Source organism: Hippichthys cyanospilos, chromosome 5, assembly GCF_059441005.1.
Source record: "Hippichthys cyanospilos isolate Australia breed blue-spotted pipefish chromosome 5, RoL_Hcya_1.0, whole genome shotgun sequence".
Taxonomy (NCBI): domain Eukaryota; kingdom Metazoa; phylum Chordata; class Actinopteri; order Syngnathiformes; family Syngnathidae; genus Hippichthys; species Hippichthys cyanospilos.
The window spans coordinates 14,260,560-14,279,375 of record NC_142373.1 but is presented as its reverse complement, the minus strand read 5'-3'; the positions used below and the strand labels follow the sequence as shown (position 1 = coordinate 14,279,375).

The 18,816-nt window shown below is 40.4% G+C and overlaps 1 protein-coding gene across 1 annotated transcript; it reads right to left on the bottom strand.

Annotated features, from left to right (window-relative positions):
• Positions 1-647: 647 nt before the first annotated feature.
• On the bottom strand, positions 648-18,585 carry cavin2a (caveolae associated protein 2a). Its single transcript, XM_088415934.1, has 2 exons — positions 17,925-18,585; positions 648-3,923 (listed from the first exon to the last, which is right to left on the bottom strand). The coding sequence occupies exons 1-2, from the start codon at positions 18,486-18,488 to the stop codon at positions 3,096-3,098; spliced, it is 1,392 nt and encodes a 463-aa protein (XP_088272060.1). The 5' UTR covers positions 18,489-18,585; the 3' UTR covers positions 648-3,095.
• Between the last annotated feature and the right edge of the window lie 231 nt (positions 18,586-18,816).

Genomic DNA, 18,816 nt, shown 5'->3' with positions numbered 1-18,816 from the left:
TAACATGGATTCAAAAATACATGCAGATAAAAGTCCATTCATCATGGACTGAAGAGGATTCCTTGCAAATTCCCTTGCTGGAGTGGGCTATATAAAAGTAATTCCCTAGATAATGTTCCCTACGTCCTCGAATGATGATTGAACAAGTCATCTAAGTTTCATATTGATGGTTAAAGCAGGTCACAAGCGACTTATGTTTTTTGCTCTAGGTTGAAAAAAATTGCCTCACCCAAATGTCGAGTGCTTCAGATTTTGGACGAATTTCTTGAGGTGGAGTTGAGAGAAATACAATGCACTGCTTCACAACAAAATGGCCGACTTCCTCTGTAATTTGGTCCATGACTAGGTTGTTGTTGTTATTATTTTTTATCAATTACAGCTAAATATATCAAGAACAAAGATTAGAAAGTTTTGTTTCCGGAGCAGTAAGAGAAACACACATACAAAATCTAATACGTTTTTTTCTTTTAAAGAAAAGCAATGACAGCAAAGTCAAAAAAAATGCAAAGCAGAGAATATCTTATTTTAAACCACCGGACTGCACCAAATGCACAGAGCAACTGCATCTTATTGGAATCATTATTCTGAGGAAAAAAAGAAAACTTGCACGGCTGTGATCACATTCATTGGAAAAAAGGACAAAACTGTTTTTGCTGCATGTCTAACTTTTATTTTATCCCATAGAATATCAGGTTAACAAACAGAAATACAGGTTTATGAAGACACATTGTGCATTTTTTCCCCTGATGTCTTAAAAAAGTTGTAAGTTATTAAAAGTTGGAATAATTTTCGGTCAAAACATGTAAAGGATAACAATTTACAGAACGTTTAACATCGCCTTCTCACACTGGTGGAATTGCTTTGCTTTGCTTTCATTATCATGACAACTGGAGGATGGGCTAAGGCACTGAAGCAAAGGAGAGCCGCTCATTGTTGCCAACAGGCCACTTGTCAAACCAAGTGAGCCTATTAAAAAAAAAAAAAAAAGAGCAAGTGAGTGAGAACAAATTTAGCAACATTTGCATGTATTATGAAGATTTATGAAGAGACTCAGACTCGCTGCTAAGAAGCATGCTCAACTCCCTGTTTGAAGCCACCGCTGGTTAATTGAAACAACCCATGAACCCAAAATGCATTTGTCAAGGAGCAGACAATTTATACTTCACACTTTACAAACCACAGAGATTTTCCGAAATACAGTAGGTCTTAAACAAAATATCTCGTGTAATTTTTTAACTACTTGTAAACCAAGAAGAATTTCCATAAGATGCCCCCTTTAAAAACCTTCTCGAGAAAAACCAAAATAATAGTGTCTCTTTCTGGATTATTTCTACAAGGTAATACAAGATGTTGCAAAATGTTCATTTTTAAAGAATGCCGCAGAAAAAAAGGCGCTGGGGGTGGGTGGGAGATACTCGTTTTACCAAGTGGTCTTATCTCAAAAATCACAGGAATCCATTCCTTCTGGAGTGCAATTACTCCTACCAGCTTGTGCATGTTGCCTGCGCTGCGGGAGTATGCTGATGGATGTCAGCAGAGGAGGGACAGTGAAGCAAAAAAATAGATAAGGTAAAAAGGAGTGACTCCATTTTTGATTCTACCCAGAAGCAAATACCATTCAGTATTGAGTATATACAACATGTATATATTACACACATTGTTTTGTTTTTCAATATTTTATTTTACATGGTCACGATGTTTCATTGTGTGATTGCAACATTTACAAGGTTTGCAAATTGACAACCAAGGTTAAGTCCCCCTGTTATACTATGAAACGGTACTGCATAGACATGTTGATAGTTGGGTCTTGAGACCAGTTTAGTATAATCGTGCCTATATTTTTCCTTGAAAACAGCATAAACAACCTTAAAAAGCAACCCCTACATCCCCATTCCTGCTCTTGCATAACCTGGCAACATGCAAGCTCAATAGTTTTATTGCCAAAGATTTACTTGTTTTCAGATTGGAAGAAAAAAAAAAGTGGCCAGAACAAAGGCTGTTTTTCACTGGAGTGACAGATGAGTCCAGCAAGAGGGAGATACCTGGACCAGTGCCTAGGAGATGTGCCCCTGTCCAAGTTGTGAGCACCGGTTGATGGCACTGTTTTCAAGAAGCCGCATTAATGACTACATTTTAAAGGTCAGGGAGCAAAGATTCCACAAGCTTTCAAATTCATAGAGCTCATTTTATTAAATCTATTCATACAGTGAGTATATTAACAATAGGAAACAGTGTTAATATAGTTACTTGTTAAAAAAGCCGACTACGCCGTAGATATGCATTTTTCATGTGCTATGCAGAATACTCAAAGGCAAGTTTTTGAATTTGAGGAGGATATTTTGACTGTGGCTTTGACAGGAGCCCCAAAGGTTTACCAACATATGAGGATAACAAACTAGGAAACAGCTGCGAAAGGAATTTCACATGGCTTTTGTAATGTCACAGCTACGGAAATATCTGAAGACTTGAACAGAGTGATTCGAAACTCAGAGGACATTCAAAATTGAATTTGGTGATTATATGTCTGTATTCCTATTATCTAATCACTTTTTATTGACGGTTACGCTTTGTAAAGGGATTCTCGAGATCTTAAGAAAACGTTTCAATCTTCGCCCCCTGACTTTTCCCATTGCCATAGCAATAAACTGGGCAGATTTCCAACTGAGTTCTGATCAAAGTCAGCACAGGTAAAATCCCTAAAGAATATTTTGTAGTCGGGTCCAATTATCATAAATGGTAAACATGTTGAGTAAATCTGGTGGACCAAGACTAAAGAACTGGAGTCCCCGCAATAGAAATGACCCAAAGATTCTGCAAATATTTCCGATTTTCTATTTTTTTTTTACATTTCTCCTTGTACTATGTTAACGTTTTCAGTTCACTATTTACAAATTCACCGCTTCCTTTTAACATAACCTCATTTTGTTTCGCTTTTTCTGAGACTTTCCAAGAGGCCAAAAACGGCAACCAAACCCTGTCTAAAAAGGAAAGTAGTACAGTTTCAAAGAATTATTTTTGGACCAGGTGTCCTATCGTTTACTACGGAGAAACATTTTACCCCTACTGGCTGAACGTATGAAAACAAAGATCAGCGATTAAGACGTTTGCTGGACAGCAACTGTTTCTGCGGCTGCTGTCAGAGACTGCTTCTCTTCAATTTTAAGGGCCTCCTCTGGTTCTTCATCTTCCTCCTCATCTTTATCCTCATCAACGTCGTCGTCACGCTCGGGGACGGCCAGACCAGCTGAACGATTGCCGTTTATTTCGCACTGGATGCTCAGTGGCTCTCCGTTGATCGCCAGCTCTGCCTTTACGCCGTCCACGGTGGAATGACTTAGCATTTGCTGACTCTTCTGCGCAGCCGCCTCGTCTGATGCGCTATCTCCGGCCAAGCATTCCAGCGGCGCGATCTCCACGTGGGCCTCTTGCCCCGAGGCCAGGTCTTGCGAAGGAACCTCGCCATCTCGGACTTTCTTGACATTGAAGGTCATGGGAGAGACCTTGAACGTGGAGCTTTTAGAGGAAGGGCTCTTGGGGTGGGTCGGACTGAGGGTCTTTATGATCTTTTCGCGCTTTTCCGGTGGCACGATCTTGGTAGTGATCTGTGCCACCTTCTTCTCGATGCTCTGGCGCGAGAAGGCCTTCTTGATGCTGTCGACCTTCTTCAGACTGGAGCGCTTGAACTTATCAGACCTTCGCTCAAACATATGGGAACTTCCACCCGCAGCTCCGCATTCCAGTGCTTCAGCCTCCGCTCTGTCCACGGAGAGATCCTCTTCCGAGGAAAGGCTGATAGTCTGGAGACCGTCAACGGAGCTGGCAATGGACATGTTGGGCTGCGTGGACTCTGCGTCATACTGGCTTGGTTGTGGAGTCTTGAGTGAATCTTTGACCAACACACTGGCAGGTATCTCATTGTCTTCCTGTTAAAACAAAAATAAAAAACAAAGATAATTACAAAATGTTCAAACTTTTGTAAAAGATCAAATGACGGAGTGAATATAATCCTGAAGTGTGGAGTTGGTTATGTGGTTAACATTTTTAACTGGCAAAGTTGGTTTAAAATAAATCTTGACCGAAAGACGGTTACCCAACTGGCTAGCTACTGTATCTCAAACGATACTGTCGAGCTGGGCTCTCCAAACTTGGTCCATGAAGGCCACAACCTTGCATGTTTATTACGGTCCGTCCTCCCAACACACCTGAGAGATAGCTCATTAGCAAACTCAACAGAAGCGTGACAATTATCCTGATTATCTGAATCAGGTGTTTTGGAGGACGGAAATATCAAAAACGTGCAAGATAGAACCCCTCAAGTATGGCATTTAGACACCCCTGCTGTGGAAGAAATAGCTAGTTAACATGATACTTAGCGAACTACTTACCTAGGTAGCTAGCTAGCTAGCTAGGTAGGTAAGTAGGTGTACAGAGCTCAACGTAAGGTTGGATGATCAAAATAGGTACATTAAGAGAACAGAGAATTTGAAATCTACTGAGTGTCAATTGAAGAATGTTAACTATTCAACACGAAAAAAACTCACAAATGCCAAGGTGAGTCACGTAGCCTCACGACGGTCATCAAACATAAAGGAAAAATTGTTGTTGTAAGTAAGAATTAGCGCCTTTCCAAGAATGCAGAGTAGCTCGCGAGACATTCTCAGAGTGCTTAAAGTGGTAGGATGTCAAGGATTCTTCAAGAATTGTTTAATGTGCCTTTCACGGGGTGTTATTATCCATTCTCAAAAGACCGGGTGGACCAGATGAGCCGCAAGTCTCATGGTTCATACATAATCTATATTCTGCAGCTACTGCAAATGGCAAAACAAAACTCAGTCATGGTAAAAGACAACCGCAAATTCCCTGGAAATGATCATGTCTTTCAATTTGAATATTATTATTGTTATTAATTATTTTATCAATAATTAAATGATCAAATCGTAAATACTGCACATAAATACAAAATGAAAGGATGGACAGAACATAACAATAACCGCCAAACTATATGTAGACCAAATTGGGCAAATAATTAAAGTAAAATCAATATTTTCTTCAAAATTTAAATATAAGTTAGGAGACATATAATGTTCACAAAATGAACAATCATTCAAAAGCATCCTTCAAGAAGTGATTTGTGTTAATCTTGAGTATATATTTTTTGTTGTTGTGTCCTCTCTTGCTTGTTTTGTGTTTTTCTTTCTTTTGTCTTTCAATCAACTATCTCTTGTTCAGGTGTTCCTCATTAACTCGTCAGTTGGTGTATTCAGTTTCCTGTTTTTTTCTGTAATATCGTTGTCATCTTGTGGTCTTGTTGCTTGCTGTGGTGTGTGTTTTGTCTCCCGGTTTTCCATTGTTTCTTTTCTTTTTTTTTTTTTTTCAATTTTGCTGATTTTTTTTTGGTTTTGCTGAGCAACTTTGCTCGTGGTTTTTGTTCATACTTTGTTGTTTAGTACACACTGTTGTTCAGTACACACTGCTTCACTGCATTTGGGTCCTCCCGACTCAACCACGCAAACAAGAAGAACGCAGGAAAACAAGCCATGACAAGCAACAAACTTAGATATAATCAAGACAACCGCATCATGACGGCTATCAGCCCATGCACTAAACTAAATGAAAAAAAAAAAAAACAATTTTTCTTACTGCCTGAACCAAGTTTTGTCCAATTTTTCCACCGCCATGTGTTTCTACAGAAGGAAAAATACTGTAAGTATCTTCTTATAGACTTAAGAAATAGAAAAAAATGACTTGAGTCACGTGTGAGCGATTGTTTGCTTAACTTTCCATTTATTACAGTACGCGATAAGTGTGTCTTGAATGTTTTACAGTTTATCGAGGTTGATGAATATTATATAGCGGTTTTTAAAGGTTTGTACTTCGGCTTTTTGCAATAGCTGTTTTGAACTGAGATCATCCATTTCTAGAGCCGCTTATGCTGACATGGGTCGCAGGCTTGCTGGTGCCTATCCCAGCTGGCTTCGGGCAGTAAGCGGGGGACACCCTGAAGTGGTTGCCATCCAATTGCTGGGTATGAACTGAAATCACTTAATTATATATCCATTACTCATAGCATCGATATTTGCTTTCGAAACTGCAACATCGATTGTTGACAATCGATTGTTTTGAGACTTAGTTTGATTTAAATCTGCCCAAATCTTTGGAGTTCTTGAGGTCTAACTTTTTTTTATTTCCATTATCTTTCGTTGAATAAAAATAATCCATATGCAAACATTTGCTTTGACTTTGGGAAAGAACAAATGTATCAACTAGCTTTAGCTTTTTTTTCTGCCATGTCACGAACCAAACCAGTGACTGAATCTTTGCTCACTTATATTATTGAAATGTCAATTTGAAATAATGTCCTGTTTTACAGTAAAGGAGTGGAAATAAAAACTGGTTTAATTGATTAATAAACAAAATCATCAGCAGATTAAAAACCTATACATAGCTTTAGTCAAGTTATTTTTTTTTAACATGTAGTAGCTTTACATTGCTATTGCCTGTGCTGTATAGTTTTGCACAGGTTGGTCATTTGCAGTTACCATGGTAGCCTGGCACGGGAAGACAGGCCAGCATTTTAATTGAGCCTCCAAACAAATTCTCATCAGCCACTCTGAATAAAATGCGATGTGACATGGCAATGGCTGCCTCTTTTGTCTCTTTGTATTAATGACCAGACACGTTGAAACATCGGCCACTTTTAGAACCATGAAATCAAAGACAAATGTTCGTCCATTTGGAATGAATCCAAACATTGATCGTTTCAAGTGGCGGCAAGTTTGTCGTTTCGCAAGCGCGCTTGTTATGTAACGACATGCAAGATTTTTGATCAAGATTTGTGATGCAAAGTTGCCGTTAAGCCAAATGAGCAAGCGCTTATGTAAGAGTGTTAAAACGTTTCTAGTACCATTCAAACCGAAGAGATTGGGGCAGGGCTGAATTTGATTGAAACCTAACCCTAATCCAATTGGCGTTATCTGTAATAAACTGGCATTAAATCGCTCTTTGTATTCTGTAGATAACGTGTAAGGATTTAACTTAACAGTTTTTTGTATGGATTAGGGGATTATTGGGATTTTTTACATGAAATGCCTAACGTAAAACCTATAAACATTGTCAAATGGGAATTTGGGCACAAGGAAACAGCAGAATATCACACAATCTAACAACGAAAGAAAACAGTTGGGCACACCTGTTGATGTCACAGTTTACACTAGCGAAAAAACAAAAAAAGAAACATGCAACAGCAAGCAAGATTTACAGGTTAAGAACCAACTCATGTTTTAAAATAGAACAAATAAAAGTGAAAGACACTCCCGTATAGTTCATACTTTAAATCACATAAATGGAAATGACATGAGGCGGTCAAGGACCCAAGTGCAGCACGTCAAACCACCAAAATATTTGAAAAATGAAGTTAAGGCAAACTTTAAAATCAGCTTTTAGTTTCCTTCAAAGCTCAGACTCGGATCAGTTAACGTCACAGTTGAGATACAGTGGAAATGCAGGTAAACAAACAACTCATGGTCAGAGGCGGAAGGCAGAAAGGATTTATGGAGTGCCTTAATCAATAAAGTTTTAAATTGGTGGGTGTGGTTGTCTGACAGAGGTAACCATGGTTGACCATGGCAGGAAAGCGGCCTTTTAAATTTGATTTGTCTGTTTTATAAATAGTGTCTCAAATGCCAGCGGGGGGCATTTTCATCGTCATTTTATTTGTAAGCCACAAACTAAACTGCGGTTGTCACGCCATGGATTTATTTTACTCATGCTCCCATTATCACTCCATCACCATCAGAAAATGTTTCCCAATTTGTACAATTTTTTGCTGGTTAGCCATTATGCATTCATTGGCTCACTCGTCAGTATTTTTTTTTAAAGACAAACCAAATCGTAATTATCAGTTCGCTGATCATCGTTTTATTTTACCCAGTGTAGGGACCTTATCAACAGTCTATGGATTTTTGGCATATTTTGTCTTGTTTAATTTGTGAAGGTCCTACAATTAATCAACAAATTCACCGCTAGTTGATTATCGCATGAATTTCATAACCGGATATTGTTCTCTTAATTAAGAGTGGTGGTAACTCAGCATATGGATTCTTTATCCTTAGTGTATTGTGGCCGGTTATTGTTAGAGACCTTGTATATTATGACTTTGAATGAAAAACATGCTAAGATGTGCAATATCAATGTTCTGTGGCCATACGCGATTGAAAAAAAAAAAACAGTCATGTCAGCATAACAGTCTATGTCATGTACGTGCATCCTGTTCACAGTGCAGGACGACCTCAACAAGGTCATCCCAACATGTTTGCTGCATATCAGTTTGAAAGAAAGGGGAAGAGAGGAAAAGGAAATGGAATAATCTGATACTGTATATCCTGTAAAATGTTCATAAAGTCAACGGCTCATGCAATGCAAATATTCTGCACTATGGAATAAAAAGAATTTAACAATATAGCCATTGCTTGTCATTTCCTGTTATTGTGTGCGTCAATCTCTTGTAGCTATTTTCTTTCCAACCGTCTGAAAAGATAGCGTCATTCAGCGCCCTCGGAATCACCAAATGTAATCGGGACCATTGTTTGTAGGGAACGCATTTTTTGATAAAACGGCCACATATTGTCAGCATGTTTACCTCGTAAAGTAGATGTTGCGTAAGAACGTTCACAGATAAGTCATCAAGTTATCTGAAATGCTTTATTTGGGTGGGCATTTATTTATTTATTTTGTCCGAGCGGAAATGTGAACTTAAATGCCTCAGTCCTGTCTGAGATGCCTCCTCTTAGTTTGGTTGGGAAGTTAGCAGAGTTCAGCTGCTGCAGCAAGTACGTTTTACTCTATTGTTTTAAACACGTCATGAAATTGAAATTAAAGTTAATGTTTTAACTTTGACAGCCCGGTTTAATATTATCATATAACTGTAACTTAGGGATCTGGTGGTTGTGCTGGTGACATCACTAGAGTTGATGAATATACCAAATTCCATAAAGGTCAACCGTGTAATTGGCACATTCAAGCCTTGTGTCATTATCGTGTTTTGTGGCTTAACGTGCAAAATATGCACAGTATGTTGCCTTGGCAGTTCCAGAGAATGGAGGATGAATACTTGGCGGCTTCTTTTAAGAGCTTACCCCCTTATCTTTATACAGGCGACTTTGTTTATATGTCCTTCTGATTATGGGACGTTTTTAGAATGCTATATTTTCAATTTTTCCTGTATTTTGTTGTGTGTGTGTTTTTTTCTATATTATTGCTTCTAAGTCTTGCATAATATTAATTCTGCAATAATTCCGGGAAAGGGTTAAGCCCCTATAACGAAGGTAACGTCTTTTTTGGATCTCCTCAGGGTCCTTTAGATGTCACCAAAGGGTCATCAGAGATCCCAGACTCACTATATGCCTTGGATAATTGTTGACTGTCATAAAGATTTTGGTTGTGGTACATTGGAGAGACTTTGCATGCATGTTGGGCTTTATGACTGCACGTCAGGTCTAAGCTTTGAGTCATCAAACGGCTAAAGAGCTCTAGGGTGAGGCTGGTCAACACACCTGTTTGGTCAAGTGTCAATGACTGATGGAAAGGTAAACATACAATTGCAACTTTGCTTTCAATGTTGTCATATTCTAACTCGAATTAAAAAAAAAAAAGTCTGTGTGGGTGTGTGAGAAAGCTACAAATTCTTACACCTTCAAGTCACGTTGCAATTAAGATTTGAAACCCTTTCGTCCCTTTCTTCTCAGAATTTTCTACATAGCTTCCATCTCATTACAGAATGAAATTATGGAATTTGGTGTGTGTGTGTGTATTGGGAGAGGAGGCTTATTAGTTGTAGTGCAAGTCCTGTTTTAGGATGTTCCCATGAGTTTCCTCTAATAATGGTATGATCACTTGTTAAGGCACATCAGACTGCTTCCCTGTCTCTCATTCTCTGCCAAAGACAGATTAAGATGTCAAAGATCCATTTTCAGTGGGCTTGCAGGGAATGAGTTCTTTATTCCACTTGTCATCACATGAACATATATCAGAGTTCCAAAAACGACTGGGATAGGCACCAGCAAGCCTGCGACCCTAGTGAGGATAAGCATCTCTAGAAAATGGATGGATGTAAACATATAGTAAGTTAATTATTGCTTTTTATTCCAGAACACAAATGTGAATCTAACTCTAACAAGAAGTTTATCATTTTAAAAAGGCACATTATGAAAAAAGACTTTTTAAAATTGCTTCAGTATAAATAGTTGTGCCTTTGGTGAATCTTATCCCCCAAAAACTGTCAAACAGCCAAGTCAATTTAGTGTGCGCTGCTTATCTCCACAAATGGCTCTATGAGCAAGCCTCTGCTGAATTTAGCTGGACTGAGACATGGTAATTCGGCAAAATTACACAATAACCGCCCCCGTGCCAATTTTCTCTGACAGCTAGGGTGTTGAATATCTCTTATTTTCAGGCGTGATCATGTTATCAAAGCCCAGCGGTAAGTAAATCTGCAGCCTTAGCACATATTAGCATTAGCTCACACTGTTATCGGAGTTAAGTTCTGTTAAGTTACTAAATGGCAAAGTGAAATTCAATGGCTTGGCTTTGAAGCATTAAGTCTGTCTTTATCTTCTTTTCATCCAGACTTTTCAGTGATTCTCTAGCCCTTGTCATCATGATCATGAAAGTCCATTGGCCCCAGTAGAACACTGTTGCATGCATAATATTAACAAGTTTTAGAGTGACAAAAAGCTCGACTATCCCCTGAGGCTGCGGTATTGTACCGCATATACCGCAGCGTCCAACATATGTAGTTGGATGTGGACATTTCATATTCTTGAAGTTGGATAAAAAAAAACAGCATTAGAAAGAATTAAATTAGATTTTCTGATACCTGCTGTTAACATTTTACGCACCCACTGAAGTGCCTTCATAGACCCCAAGAAGTAGTCATACTCCATATGCGGACTATTGCAATAGAAAGTCACATTGACCTAAGTTGGAGCCAGAACTAGCGATCAAGACTGATTCATTTCAAAACATACATAAAACATCTCCTTTTAAGAATGAATTAGTTTTAAAAATGAGAAAGCCCTTCCACTACATTTACATCAGTGATTCATTTTGCCAGTCTGATCTTGTCAAAGCAGCTCAAAGTGAAGCATTTAAAAAATGGGTGTGGTACCAACAATAGTGTTGGAATCAGTAGTCAGCAAAGCTGCACCGCTGGGTAGATGACTTTTGGCAGTTACCTGTTTCTTGTGCACGCTTGATGAATGAAATACAATTCAAAGAGTTCTTTTTCAAAAACACTATACATCATACAAGTGCACATTAGCTCATATTTAACATTTAAAAAAACATTAACTTTACTTTCTTGCATTTGAACAGGGGTGTGTAGAGTTTTTATATCCACTGCATGTGTGTGGCATCCAGGACCAGTAAGAAAAAAGAATAAAAGGAAGAGAGGCAGTAATTAAGCCCTCATTAGTTCTCATTATGTAAGAGAATGCAATAAAGCAGTGAGGGTATTGTCCCATTTTTTTGACTGACTGCAGTCAACAACGCACCGGTGGCAATTTTTCCACATACACTAGGGCCCTCTGTCTTTCCACCTCAGCGGGCACGTACAGGCCCACGAGTGTTCTCGATTCATTTTGCAGAGCGGCTGAGGGAGGGCCCCCTCGGGTATGAATGCTGCGAAGGGATTTCATCCTTTGGTGATTTCAAAGCCGCGGTAGCGGTCGCTTGTGTGTTGCTTCAAGATACATCAATTCGGCAGAATGGCACAAAATGCACTACATTCACTTGTTACACTTGCTGAAAATGCTTCGTGTTTTCGGGGTTGTTTTTGTGTCATAAAAAATGCAAGATGGGCGCTGGGCAGTTACAGGTTGCAGGTTAAGTGACAAGGCCCCTCCCTCTATTGTTATGCCGTACATTCAGGGAGTGTATCACTGGTGTACCAGCTGTACCACTGGTTGGAAAAAAAATGCCTCAGAAAAGTGAAGATTGGAAGTTAGTGTTGGGTTGGTGTTAGGGTGAGGCAACGATAGGGAATTTTTAAGGTATTGCTGTGTGGTAAATGATTAATGGAATGCTGTGTAAGTTTATTTTCCATAGTGTTTTTATCCACACAAGTGCTAATCACAAACACTTTTTTATTTTTTTTGCATATGGAAAGAGAAAACATTTTACTCCCCCTCTCATGCTGTGACAATAAATGAAGTGATTATCCATGAAAATTGAATTGGCATATCTAAATGTGTATCATTTAAAAAAAGATGACAGACATTTAAGTCAACTGAAAGCAAATGACAACTTCTCACAGGGTTTATACAGGTTACAGGTTATTCTTAATCAGAAAAAAAATAACTCAAAGCACACCAAAGTGTCTGAAATTTAAAAGTGAAGAAGGCAATGCTTATTAAACTATAAACATTTTTGATCAACTGAACCGTTTGATGCTGGAACAAAAAATAAATTGATATAAAACATTAACATTAGTATCGTAGATATTTTATTCTGAAGAAAAAGGTAAAAAATATTGTGCTGATTTTTTCGAATTCACCATGGTCATTCATTTATTTATTTTTTTAAATGTTGGTACCGATTGAAAAAGTTTATAACTCTCAAACATAATTTTACTGGGAGAGCGCCACTGCACCACCTGGTGCTTTTGATGTGTTATTACACTGCACAGCGCAAAAGCATAGCTCGTTTCCCTACACGCCTCCCCTGCTATCACAATGTGCCCCCCAGGGGGGCACGCCTCACTATTTGAGAAGGACTGAACAAAACAAACTAAAAGAGCAAGGTTTACTAAGGTAGTCACAAACAAAAAAACAAATACAATTTCAAAATTTGAAATAACAGCAAATCAAAATCCACAAACAATAAGCAAAAGAAAATTAATCACCAAAAAAAAAAGCATTACAGAAGAGGAACCACATCAGCAAATCAAAAATTGCAATGCAAACTAAAAAACAAAACGTGGCGAAAAAAATTACAATAATTACAAAAATGAAACACAAACTACAGCACTATTTTCTGGCCCGTTGGTTGGTGGGGACAATCAATCGCACAGCTGACTGGACAAGAGGGACAACTTAATTGGATGAGTGCATTTGCATTGAGTGTCCATGTTTGACCTTTTTTCTTGTTGTTGTTGAGTTATATGTTTTTGTCTCAGGGCCACCGTGATATGGAGCACAAAAAGGAAGGATATGCAAAATGTCATTACAAAACTGCCTGTCAAGAGAGGCAAAATTCCCGGGACAATATATCACATTCACCACAGTGCTACCTGTCACTGGCGAACAAATTCAAGGTAAGCTTGATAAATTACCACAACGCATCCTTGAAAGGAACATACCCATCCGGTTCTGGTCCACGGACCGGACATTTGACACCCCTCATCTAAGCAAATTGGTGTGATCAAGGTCAGACCTGCCTTCAGGACATGTGACTCCACAAAATGGGCCAAACAGGAAACCATTTTCAAACTAATAACGGCTGCAATAAAAACTGAACAGCATTCTGGAGGAGGAAAAAAAAATTGGGATGAACCAACTGCTCCAAGCAACTCACACACAAAAAACCCTCCCCACCTTAACTTAAATCTTCACCCCAAGGCTAGCCAAGTTTCATTTACAACTCTGTAACTGCATACGCATGACCCAAAACATCAGGAGAAAAGCGATTAGGTAACGCACACAATTTGCATGCTCGCACATGCCATCAAACACACTAATACTAACCCTACGCACACATACACACACCTGGCCTGTGTAGCCCATCGACACACCCTGTAATTAATGCTCTGCAAAAGCAACTAGCAGTATGGCGCTAATTGAGAGAACAAAGTCGAGATTTTCAAAGCATCAAATAATTCTTCATGCAACGCGATGCTACACAGCACACTGGGACTTTGGACAGGTCAAACATTCCGCAGCATTGTGTGCTCTTTCATTTCGCTCACTGAATATTTATATTATCAACACTTAGAAAATAGTGGGTTACTTTATTTAAATAGCTGACTTATGTCTTTGAAATATGGATATAGCAAGTTGTAAACAGATACTTTTAACTAAATGAAGCATCAAGCAAACAACAACAACAAACAAGAAGTAAAACAGACAGATTGCGGTGCCATCCATGGTCGATCTATTAAACCTTGGAACGACGTTTACAATGGTGTCTTTTGCCGCATTTTATTCTGAAACTCCAGAAGATAGATTGCGTAACAGACAAATGTGTCACTAATGGCAATGGCAAACAAAATAAATGGCCATTTTTTTTGCAAATTAGTCACTACACACCATTCCATCGTCCATCTAAGTTGCTCTTAATTTGAAAAGAAAAAATAAAACTAGCCTTCCTGAAGTGTACTGTTATATACCACCAAAAATGTCTTCATTTACCACGATCTGAGAAAAATAAATAAGAATGAATTATTATCCATCCATTTTCTGTAGCCGCTTATCCTCACCAGGGCCACAGGCCTGCTGGTGCCTATCCCTTGTTGTCAATGGGCAGTAGGCGGGTGACACCCTTAACTGGTTGCCAGCCAATTGCAGGGCACACAGAGATGAAAAACCATTCGCATACCCAATCACACCCAAGGACAGTTTACAGCGTCAAATTCACCTGTCATGCATGTTTTTGGAATGTGGGAGCAAGCCGAAGAGAACCCACGCGGACTCGGGCAGAAGATGCAATCTCCACTCCCCGAACTGACAAGGTGGATGTGCTAACCACCAAGCCGCCCTGAACTATTATTTGAACTCTAAATATAAACTGTTTTATTTCATACAGTACATACTCGAACAACGTTCTTTTACCTTACCCACTGTATGGACACCTTGACCCTTGTGCTCGTTTTAAAACTCAAATGAGCACAAAAGGGCTAACCAAGTTGTATTCAACTAGCAAACATGAGTCATTCCAAATCAGCAGTCGCTCCCTTTCTGAATTCAATAAAATTGATCCTTGGCTATCAGCAAACAAAACACACTGGAGTTTTGCAGTCTTTGCACCTGCTGCACCTGAACAACAGAGCCTTGGTACCTGGGAAACCAGATAACCGAGATGGTTAAGAGCTCTCAGAGGCTCCGGCTGTGTCAACAATATCAACCCGCCCCCCCGCCCATCCCACTTCCCTTCCCTGGGCATTCACTTGTGTGCGCTTGCTCAAACCACATGCGTTTATGCAAGGGTTTTAAAAAAAAAAAAATAGGAATTCATTCAGGTATTTTCAAGTGCACCCATTATATTTGCTTGGTTTGCAAGTTTAAAAAGGTTCCCAGGGGTCCGCACTTAAAGCTTCGCTACCCTCGTCGCATTAAATACACAAAGGATAAAAATCACAACACTTAACATCCACTTGTCATGTTGTGGCCAGAATCGCTTGATCTCAATTTCGGGTTTGTCGCCATGACCATCTGGGGTGGAGCCAGAGCTCTGGAATTTTGACCCCTCATGCAACAAAAAAAAATCAAGGAAAATTAATATAGTGACTGACACATGGACAAACACAAATACTGGCCTGGCCTTCCAGTCACAATGGTACGTGCAAATGTGTCAAATGTCCGACTCAAAATCCAGATGAAATCAAGAGCAAATTTTAAGACCGAAAAATACTCTTTCCACGGACACAAAATTAGAGAAATGTCATTGTTGATGGTTGATGAAACCAAATTTTATCACCCTGCTGTTGACTCACAAAGACTGTGTGCTTTGAAGCTCCCGCTCAGGTCACCCGGTCAGATGACGATTTCGATAAGACTGAAAAACTTTATTTTTTTTTTTTTCTTTAGAAGGAGGACATTAATTTTCATGAGTAAAAAACTTTGAGAGTTGAATATTACAGCCCTGCATTTCATTATGTGCTCAGTTTGTAACACCATAATAAAAACACAAGTGTAACAGCTTGAAATTGGCAGTGGCCTACTTGCCAAGTCATGATTGGAGAAACTTAGTTAGGGGCGGTATTATGTAAAGGTAGGGAAATTCAGATCAGTGCTAGATCAAATTTCTCATTTGATGCATGGCCACACACTCTAGACATCCGATTGTTTGTATACAGAGGAAGCTTCTACAAAATCATCATCACCATCTTTCTCAAGCATGATGGAGATCTTGAATTGATGAAATATGTTTAGTCAGGATATATTTTTTTGTTTCCATTGCCGATTTCAGGGACAGGAAAAACGGCGAGCGTGTCTCGTTCAGCACCTGTCTCGAGTTACCGTGCGAGGCGGTCGAAATGGCAGAGCTGTCTGAAAGCCAACTGTCTGTCCATTTGAATAGCTGCGAGGGTGAAAACAGATCTGGTCGGAGCCCAAGGGCCCTCCACTATTATCCCGTGTCGCGCCGTTCCCAGGCACACCCTTTTTCTTACCCTCCGCTGACATGGAAGACGGCGGGAAGAGACGGGAGACCTGTGTACCTTTTCAGATACCTTCTATTCATGCTCACCTGCCCAAGTGTACTGTGCTTTGCAATTTACAACTTAATCAGGCTGAATTGCATCGGTGTATTAACAACTTTTACAGTGACAAAAAGTGTGGAATAGGATCACTATCGGCCAATCCTTGAGGCAACGGAATTGCTATCATATTGAATATGAAAATCAATCCACTGGGATCTATCACATGTGTTAGGGAATCATTGCGTCTGAAAATAGGCAAAATAGGTTAGGGTTACTAACCCTAACCCTAACCCTTAACGCTAAGCCTAACCCTAACCCTTAACTCTAATCCTAACCCTAACCCTAATCCTAACCCTAAACCATCAATGCTGCTTTCACATAGGATGACAGAAATCTGAGAATACCTTCCTGCTTATCATATTGAATATGAAAATCAATCCACTGGAATCTATTACATGTGTTAGGGAATCATTGCGTCTCAAAATAGGTAAATAAATTAGGGTTACTAACCCTAACCCTTAATCCTAACCCTTAACGCTAAACCTAACCCCAACCCTTAACCCTAATCCTAACCCTAACCTTCCTAATACCTTCCTGCTTAGAGGCTGACATTTTGCGGCATTCTAAACTAAATAAGATACCCACTCAATCAATGATCAAAATAGTTTCAATTCAAAAAGTGACTGTCAGTTAGTAGACAAACTCATCCACACCCCTTAATGAGTATTCTCGTTTACGTTTTTCAACAGTTGGGCGGGGAAGCGTTTGATGTTACTCCAATTTGAATTTTAAATTTGGAAAGAACTTAACTGATGCACAATTACAATTACATGGCATATGTGCTTTATCTCAGATACAGTACGCATGAGTTTTGTGAGACCACTCAGAAAATGTTGCATTTGTGCAACCTACTGCTGATTATAAAAGTGGGAAAAGGCAGAATCAAACAAATATTTCCCTGCAAAAGTAGAGTCTGTTCTTGGATTCATCAGATATGGTGTAAATATTGTATAATCACTCAACACAATAATTGCGGGTCTTGAAAATGCCCGAGTTCTCCAAAATGACTGGCAATGAATGAGTTTTATTGTTTTCCGGTATCTACTACCTACTTTATTATTTATTTTTTTTTGCTGCTTGTGTCAGTGCCACACATAGCGCAGATTTACTGTTTTCAACAAGCAAACAAGGTAAATATTGTTCTAGTTGGTAATGTGTTTGGGACGATTGTCACTTTAGTCATTTCAGCTTGGCAGGTTCCTGCTCGACAAGTTTTGAACAGCTCTGAAGGACATTAAATGGCGCTCGCATGAATTTTTTTTTCGCATCGCTGCCAAATTAGATTGGAAGGGAATACAAAAACACCTGCCGCTGCAGTCAAATCTTGATGCAAAGAGGCAAACCCGTGGGATAATACAGGTGGCGTCTGATAAGATCAGATGGAAGTCGAATGATGGTCCCCGACACATTTTCACTCTATTAAAAGTTTGGACACCTCCTTGCCGTCACTCACCTGGAAGATGAGGACTTTGAAGTGGTTCCTCTTGAGAAGGTGGCTATGGTTGGCCTCCAGTTTCTTGACCTGCACGGCTTGCTTGTCCAAGCGCTCGCGCACCTCCTTTAGGTGACCGCTAACCTTGCGGGAGCGCTCCAGCAGCTTGCACACGCTGTTGGAGGTGCCCACGTGCGTCTTGGCCAGGCGGCTGACGTCGCCCTGCACCAGCTTCACGGCGCCCTCCAGGTCGGCCTGCTTCTGTTCCATGCGTTGCTGGTTGTCCTGCACCGCCTCTATCATGTTGACCAGCTTGTCCAGCAGGGCCACCACCGTGATGGCGCTCACCTGCCCGCGCTCCACTGGGCTCCCCGGGGCGGCGGCGGACGAGGGGCTGCCCGGAATCTTCAGACCCAGCTTGGCCAGGGTGCCCGTCGGGGTGGGGGAGGACGGGGCGGATGACGGGCTGAAGCTCGGGATGAGGAGTTCAGGGTTCTCTGGCCCGGCTTCGGGCTCGGGCTCCGGGACGGTGTGGGTGCTGCCCGTCACGCTGCTGGTCTCGGGGTGGGGGGGCTCTTCTTCCATGGCTGCGCAGGTGTATTGCTCAGTGGACCGACGCGTGTGAGGAGGAGCAAACTTTGCCAGTGACTTAGCTCGGCACCAACGCCCCGCTCGGGCTCGGTTTCTCCCTCCCGCCCCCTCTCTCTCTCGGCACGCACAGGCACAAACATGCTGTGAACTTTCAAAACACCTCCCCCGTGAGGCTAAGGGAGGGGCCCGGTCGCCATGGTAACCTGCAGATCTTGCTCTACTGACAGAGGAGAGTCTCCTGCGTGTGTGTCTCTAAGCATTCTTCCTTGTGTGCTTGCTTGTCGTGTTGTTCACGTAAGACCAACCACTCCAGTTTAGCCCG